The sequence below is a fragment of the Ipomoea triloba genome, chromosome 15 (genome assembly GCF_003576645.1).
Source record: "Ipomoea triloba cultivar NCNSP0323 chromosome 15, ASM357664v1".
In the NCBI taxonomy this organism is placed as follows: Eukaryota; Viridiplantae; Streptophyta; class Magnoliopsida; order Solanales; family Convolvulaceae; genus Ipomoea; species Ipomoea triloba.
The window spans coordinates 17,409,712-17,418,413 of NC_044930.1; the positions used below are offsets into that span (position 1 = coordinate 17,409,712).

At 32.2% G+C, this 8,702-nt stretch overlaps 1 protein-coding gene across 1 annotated transcript; it reads right to left on the bottom strand.

The window, feature by feature from the left end:
* Positions 1 to 1,407: 1,407 nt before the first annotated feature.
* Positions 1,408 to 8,523, bottom strand: LOC116005791. The gene is made up of 4 exons (XM_031246028.1): positions 8,130 to 8,523; positions 7,831 to 7,974; positions 6,858 to 7,318; positions 1,408 to 1,485 (listed from the first exon to the last, which is right to left on the bottom strand). Exons 1-4 carry the CDS (start codon positions 8,521 to 8,523, stop codon positions 1,408 to 1,410), a joined length of 1,077 nt encoding a protein of 358 aa, XP_031101888.1.
* Between the last annotated feature and the right edge of the window lie 179 nt (positions 8,524 to 8,702).

The window sequence follows — 8,702 nt, forward strand, 5'->3', positions numbered from 1 at the left end:
AGGGAGTTTCTAGAAGAAGAGTGGACATAGGCAGGTTGGCCGAACCACTTAAAAATCTCTCTCGTATTTACTTTCTGCTTTTATCTCTCGCTAACTATCTCTCGATCTGCATTGCATATAATCACACCTCTCGAACTAACTCAAACTCGTGCAAATTAAAAAGGGGATAACTTTTCCGCTGCGCATAAAACTTTGTCTTCATCTTGTGAGGTATCGGACCTAAACATCCTAAGTCCAATACACACGAGAGGTCGAAAAAGATTTGCAAAATCTTATACAAGTCTATTCACCCCTCCCTCTAGACTTGTACCCCATCCCCTTGGGACCAACATCTTCTAGTCAGAAAAAGTTTCCACCGCCTCCTTGTGTCAATTATGTATGTATCTATAATTCTAAAAAGTGGAACAACCAATTCAGATTCTAATTAAGTGTTTATGTATTCGAGCAGCCTTATTGCTCAAGGTTTCTGCAGAATGCTTCTATTTTCATGGTTTCTATTTAGCTATTTGTTTGTGGAAGCTATACCAAAACGTTTTTCTCTAATCATAGAGGTGGAAAAATGATGCACATATGGCTATACGAGACTGTCATAGAGCTCAAAAGATTAATCCAACTTCGTTTAGAGCACTGCTGTTCATAGCTGAAGCTTTGTCCCAGGTAAATAAATAATTGCACTGCTTAACAAGTTTTGGAAAATTTAATTATAGATATAATGATTGTGTACGGCATATGCCTAACAAATTTATAGACATTCATAGATGCATATTTACTCTCATCACAGAAACATTGTTTTTTGAGATCTTAATACATTGACACTCGAGTTTGGCTGCAGATAGGTAAGTATGAAAAAGCTCTGGAGTTTGCTATCTGTGCTCAATCCTTGGCTCCATATGAGTTTGAAGTTGTAGATATGGTGGACCATTTAAGAAAACATATTGCCGCAGGTTAGTGTTCATATGGTCAATATATCGGTGTTGAGATTTATATTCATGGTTTCTCTGATTTCTTTCCTCCCTTCTTCAGAGACAAGTTCTTGTACGCTGAATTTCATCTTATGATTGCAGAAACTTGCACCACAATTACGACTAGTGATGAACTTTTTTTTTTTTTGAAAAAGTGATGAACTTCTTATGGAAGAATCGGTCTTTGTTTAAATCATTCTCATAGAGAAAATTACACTTTTGATCCTAGGACTATAGTAGAGGTCTTGTTAATTTCGGTAGTTGACTTTAAAAACTAACAATTTAGTCACGTAATTATATAATTTTTAACATATTTGGTCCTCCCGGCGGCCAAATATCGCCGAAAAAATATAAACCATTTTTAATTATTTAATTATGAGGGCAAATAGATCATTTCGTGTCATTTCTTCTTCTTCCTCGACCAAGTCCCTTTCTTCTCCTTCATTCACCTGCCATTGTTGTCTCTAAGCTTCGCAGAAAGAAGTACAAGCTCTAGAGAGGGATGAGAGAACAAGATCTCAAACTTTTGAATCATAAACTCAGTCAAATTCAATTAGATACATGTGTCCAGAATGCAAGGCCAAAATTTCTGTGATTTGGTCGGAAGGACCAAATATGTTAAAAATTACATAGTTACGAGACTAAATTGTTAGTTTTTTAAATTAAGTACAAAAATTAACACGACTTCTATAGTTATAGGACCAAAAGTGTAATTTTCTCTATTTGGAGATAAATACTATTGTGTAGGAAAACTCTATTTAGGTGGATACGGATATGGGTGGGTTATATACCCTAAGTTATTTTGAGAAAACTATGTTTTGCATAGCCTATGGGCAATGAGAATGTTTATGAAAACCTTTTTTGGAGAGCTATTATTATTTTTCGAGGAAATGATTATAAAAATGTACCTATTTTGGAGGATATGTGGATTGTAGGCTAAGGCCCTATTATGGAGGTGTATCCGGTAGAAAACATCTTAGATACGTTATTTGAGGAGTAACCTGGTAGAAAACATTCTAGGTTACTATGACTAGTTTAATACACTTTTGGGCGTGCACACTTAAGGTAGCGAGCCCTATTTTCACTTGGGAGAGTGGAGGTTTTGTGGTGTGTTCAGTAGAGAGTTGTTAGTCACTTAGGGTTTCATTGAGATGATTTCCCTGCTCCACTATTGATATGTGTTCCTCCATGAATATTGGGAAAGTGGGGGTTTTGGTGTGTGTTTAGTAGAGAGCTACTGTTCACTAAAGGCTCACTAAGATGATGTCCCTGTCCCACTAGTGTGATTTGAAGTTCCTCTTTATTTATATGTATATATAATACTTAGAAATGCTTTGAGAAATGTATTATAATTCTTATATATATATATATTGTGTGTATGGAGGGGTAGGGGATATCTCCGCCAAACTTGCCACTATACTTGTGCAAATATACAAAATTTCTCTTATCCTCACCCTCATTACCCAAATCATGCGGATATTTTACTACCCATTGCAGTGGGGATGCAGGTAGCACATTACGTGCAGGTAGAATTGTCATCCCTACTTGTTTTCTTTAGTACCAGCCATTTTATATATATATATATATATATATATATATATATATATATATATATATATATTCAAGTGAGAATATGTCTCCATCCCCGTAAAAAGTGTGAACTAATTGTAACCATGAATTTGTTATGATCAGACTAACAGGGCTAAAAATCTCAAAAAATTACGGTAGTATTTTCATAATTATTATTACAAACTTTGGATGTGTATTTGATAAAGCCTTACTATGCATTGTCTATAACTGATCGTGCACATAAAATGTAATAAGGGGGTGTTTTGTTGGCTGTAATTTGCCTGTAATAGAATTGCAATTCAATAAATTGCCCAATTACGTCGTTTGGTTGGAGGGAATTGCAATTCCACTGAATTGCTATTCCCAGGAATTGCAATTCCCTCCAAATGTTGAATTGCAATTCATGAGGTACCCCATGAATTGCAATTCGGTGGAGGAGAGTGGTAAAATTGTTAGTGTAAAGACAATTTTGCCGCTCCAATAATACCCTTTGTTTTTTTAATTATTATTATTATTATTATTATTATTATTATTATTATTATTATTATTATTATTATTATTATTATTATTATTACTAGTATTTTCGCCCGTGCGTTGCACAGAATGGATTTGCTATAACATTTTAAGAATATTTGGATCGATATATAATTATATAAATTATAACATCAAATATTATATAGCGCAATTGATGAAATTTGTTGGACCGATTATGTTTTCTGATGTTTTTCTTACTTGAATTAGAGCAAATAATTGTCCAACTACCCGTGTGATGCACAGATAAATTTTTTATTATATATTTAGATAATAAAAATAAAGATAAAATTATAAAAAAAAATTAAATATTGAATATGTAGATTTATTTGATTATAAGATTAGTGCAAAAGTATTACTCAATTAATTGAATAATATATGACTTGTTTGTCTACAATTATCTTTAAAAGATCAATATGTAATATGACTTGTGTAACTGTATTATTACTAAAATAAATATGGGAAAAATTATAAATAATTTAATTATAATTATTATAAAAATAAATGTAACGACCAATGTTTAATTTAATTATCATAATAATTATTCGGCAATTATTAATAGTCAATTACACTAATATATGTGTAATTATACTTTTATAACTTAAGTATATTCATGTTCATTGTATCGCATTTAGTTCTTTCTCCTCGATATTTGAATGAATTAATTGTAATTATTATAAATATTCTAACAACACATGTTTAATTAATTTTTTTGAAGTTTAAATAATTTAAAATTTTCAAAAGGAAAGTGTAATTAACTTTTATAAAAGTTTTTTAAAAATACTTTTCCGGTAATTAGTAATGTCCTTTTCGTTTCCAATTTGCCTAATTTCCATTTCTTTTTTCGTTAGAATCTTTTTATATTTTCAATCACTTAGTAAAATCAGTTTTCTTTTCCATTTTATCTTTACTATTGTTTGGGCAGGAATTTCACAAAGGATTATTTTATATTTATTAATAGTAGTATAGATAAGTATTTGAATTATTTTTATTGGTGTAAATAATAATTAATAAATTATTTTTTCTTATAAAATTAGGCCGAATTTGTTTTCATTATTCTCACAATTATAATCGTTTAATTATTCTCATAATTTGGTAAATAAAATTTTGTTACCAATTAAACTTTATTAATTTTTTTACCAATTAATTAATAATATTAGTTTGTGCAGTATAGAACACATCCAGAACAAAACTTTAAGAAAAATTTACCAATTAGCTGATTGATATCCACTCCTCCGGAGCCTTTAACGATCCAAAATCTTTGAATTTGAACATGTGTTTGTAAATGGATGCAAGTTCCCTAAGGAAGACCATGAAATTTAAAAAAACCAAGCAAAAAGCTGAAAAAACTCAAAAAAAAAAAAGGCAGCATACTAACAACATAAAAATGCATAACAATAAATACAAAATAAAGCAATATGACCAAACATGACCATGATTTTATTCCTATTAAATTAAACAATATACAATGCAATTGAGCAATATTAAATAAAACAATATCTTGACCGCAACAACAGAATTTGCAGATTTGAAAGTGGAGAGGTCTGGAATAATTGCACTGCGTTATGCGTTTCTCTTTTAAAGTTCACAATATAGGATTAGGGATTTATATAAGGTTGTATCTTATTACGATAGAATTGTAGTATGATAGGAATTGTAGTGTAGAATTGTGATACAATCGGAATTCTAATGTAGAATTGTACAACAAATAGGAAAATAGGAAATAATGGCATCATAAATATTCAATTGTAATGTAGAATTGTAGAACAAATAGGAAAATAGGAAATAATGGCATCCTAAATATTTTAGGACTGTTTTGGGAGGGAAGCTTAAAGTGAGAATTTTGTTTTTATATATAATAGTCTTATTAGGATAGAATTGTAATGTAGAATTGTGATACAATAGGAATTGTAATGTAGAATTGTACAATGAATAGGAAAATAGGAAATAATTGCATCCTAAAATATTGTAGAAGTGTTTTGAGCGGGAAGCTTAAAGTGAGGATTTTGTTTTTATATATAGTATAGATTTAGATTATAACAATGTACTAATCCTAATGTATAACAATGTTTTGATGTTATAGGCCGGATTTCGTGTTTTAATATTATTGTACTTTTAATATTATTTTATTGTTTTAATTGTATTAATCTACAATATTTTGGGCGGGAAATAGGATTTCGTTTTGGAGGATCTTGTTTTTATAAGTATTATAACAATGTACTAATCCTAATGTATAACAATGTTTTGATGTTATAGGATTTCGTGTTTTAATATTATTGTACTTTTAATATGTTATAGGATTTCGTGTTTTAATATTATTGTACTTTTAATATTTTATAGGATTTCGTGTTTTAATATTATTGTACTTTTAATATTTTTATTGTTTTAATTGTTTTAATGTACAATATTTTGGGCGGGAAATAGGATTTCGTTTTGGAGGATTTTGTTTTTATAAGTATATTATAACAATGTACTAATCCTAATGTATAACAATGTTTTGATGTTATAGGATTTCGTGTTTTAATATTATTGTACTTTTAATATTATTTTATTATTTTAATTGTTTTAATGTACAATATTTTGGGCGGGAAATAGGATTTCATTTTGGAGGATTTTGTTTTTATAAGTATACTAGTATTTACACCCGTGCGATGCACGGAATGGGTTTGTTATAATATATTAAGAATATTTGAATGGATATACAATTATTTAAATTATAACATCAAATATTATATAGTGCAAGTGAAGATATGAGTTGGGTCATTTATGTTTGTTGATGTTACCATTGCTTGAATTCGAGTAAATAATTGCTCAAATTAATAGCTAATGTGTAGATGTAGGTATGTGGTGTTGTAACTTTAGAGATTTTATATATCATTGTTAGGAATTTTTAGAAATTGGCCAAATGTGCTCATTCTCTGGCAACTTAGTTATAGTAATGAATTGCTATCCTAATTCATTTGTATAGATGATATATTTTTTGTCTAGATATATAGCAACTTTATCATTTTGAAAAAAAAAACATAATATCATTGATTATATTTACACATTATTGAAAACCTCTTTGTACACGACATTGGAAGTCGCAACACAATCTTGTCCATCCTCATCTACCGCTAACACCTTCAGGCCATTAGGATGACTAACTCGGGAGAAAGCCACATACAATTGATCGTGACTAAAGACCGATTTTTTTAGCAATAACCCAACGTGAGTTAGTGTTTGACATTGGCTTTTGTTTATAGTCATGGCATATGCAAGCATCAACGGGAATTGTTTACGCTGGAACTTGAAGGGCAATCTCGTATCAGAAGGACTAAGAGACATTCGGGGGATAAGAAATTTGATCCCTTCATGTGTCCCATTAACTATTCTTACTTCGACAATGTGATCTGTCAATCTTGTGATAATGAGCTGCGTTCCGTTACAAAGACCAAGAGAGTGGTCTATGTTCCAACATAACATAACAGGTGCACCGACCTTTAATGTCAATGAATGATTAGGAAGACCCGACAATCTCAAACTATTTACGAATTCAGGAGTGTGCACTTCTGATAGATTTTCACCGCCTGATTCTACCTTACACAAAGAGTCACAACTTAAATATGTTCGTCCTTCTGCAGTATTCATGTCGCACATGTACTGATTAATTTGATCAACAACATCTAAAGTCGACGAAAGGATCGCTCGGCCTTCTAGCTACGACTCATCAAGCATGCCATATCTCGAGCTTGGGAATGTGCTCTCAACTATAGTTGCTATGGGATCGTGTCCACACTTCAACAAAAACCTTGCCAGAATATCGATATCAAATGAACCATTGTTTACAACCCCTGCAATCCCATCTCCGATGTCTGCAATCCATTTTGAAAACCAGTCAACAGTATGTCTATCTTCCTCTAAAGCTAAGGTCCGTAGTCTCAAGTTCTTGGTCAACCTTAATACCTTGCAATTTGTCCATAGGTATGAAGAATTAATAGTTGCTTCGACAACTTCTGGTCTTGTTGCTTTCGGAATAACAGGTAGGATCGATCTAAAATCGCCGCCCAAAACTACTGTCTTTCCACCAAAAGTCTTTTCAGCACTACCCGGTATGGCAGCTTTCGGAATAACAGGTAGGATATGTCTAAAATCGCCTCCCAAAACTACTGTCTTTCCACCAAAAGTCTTTTCAGCACTACCCGGTATGACGAACCTCAATATGTCGCTCATGGTTTTGTCCAAAGCCTCAAAATAGTATTTGTGCATCATCGGTGCTTCATCCCATATTATCAATTTGCTCCTTATTATAAGCTCAGCAAGGACACCACCTTGCAATATATTGCACGTGGAATCTTCGTTCAAAGAAAGTGGTATAGAAAATCTAGAATGCGTCGTTCTGCCTCCCGGCAACAACAAAGATGCTATTCCACTGGAAGCAACATTTAGAACAATATCACCGCGGCTCCTTATCTTTGATGATAACGTTCTCCACACAAACGTCTTGCATGTTCCTCCGTAACCATACACAAAGAATAATCCAACTCCATTTGAATCAATATCATCTAATAATCCATATTCATAACACGTATCCCTAAACGAATTATGAATGACTCCTGCAACAGTGCGAATATCTTCATGGCTAAAAGGTCCGCTTACCAAATTTAAAAACATCTAAGGTATTATAACTCTCCACACCCTGGCGGAACATAGAACAATCGTTCTATGAAGGTATAAATAATGTAAAGCAAATAACAAAGTCGAATAAATAGATTGGAGCTCGATATACCTGGATTTTGCAAGACACGTCGACGTTGAACCTGTGCATCCTCGGCAAGAAATTCCCAAACGGCATTCCAAACTACTTCTAGCTTACTGAGTGAACTTAAAGTGAGAAGCGTAACAAATAACCTTCGCAAAGCATACNGAATATCTTCATGGCTAAAAGGTCCGCTTACCAAATTTAAAAACATCTAAGGTATTATAACTCTCCACACCCTGGCGGAACATAGAACAATCGTTCTATGAAGGTATAAATAATGTAAAGCAAATAACAAAGTCGAATAAATAGATTGGAGCTCGATATACCTGGATTTTGCAAGACACGTCGACGTTGAACCTGTGCATCCTCGGCAAGAAATTCCCAAACGGCATTCCAAACTACTTCTAGCTTACTGAGTGAACTTAAAGTGAGAAGCGTAACAAATAACCTTCGCAAAGCATACACGGATGCCCAGTAACTCGAATCAATAATGTCATCAATGTACTCCTTGTCATCATCTAACAATCCATATTCATAACATGTATCCCTAAACGAATTATGAATGACTCCTGCAACAGTGCGAATATCTTCATGGCTAAAAGGTCCGCTTACCAAATTTAAAAGACATTTAAGATAGTATAACTCTCCACACCCTGGCGGAACATAGAACAATCGTCCTATGGAAGATCTTAAACCGACTTCATAATAGAAATGAGACATTGTACTACTGAGTAAGTTTGGTTACATATGGTGGTTGTAAATAGTAAGCAGTTATCAAATTAATGTCACCCTACAATTGCTTCATTTTCTTTTTTTTTTTTAGGATTTCGTGTTTTAATATTAATGTACTTTTAATATTATTTTATTGTTTTAATTGTTTTAATGTACAACATTTTGGG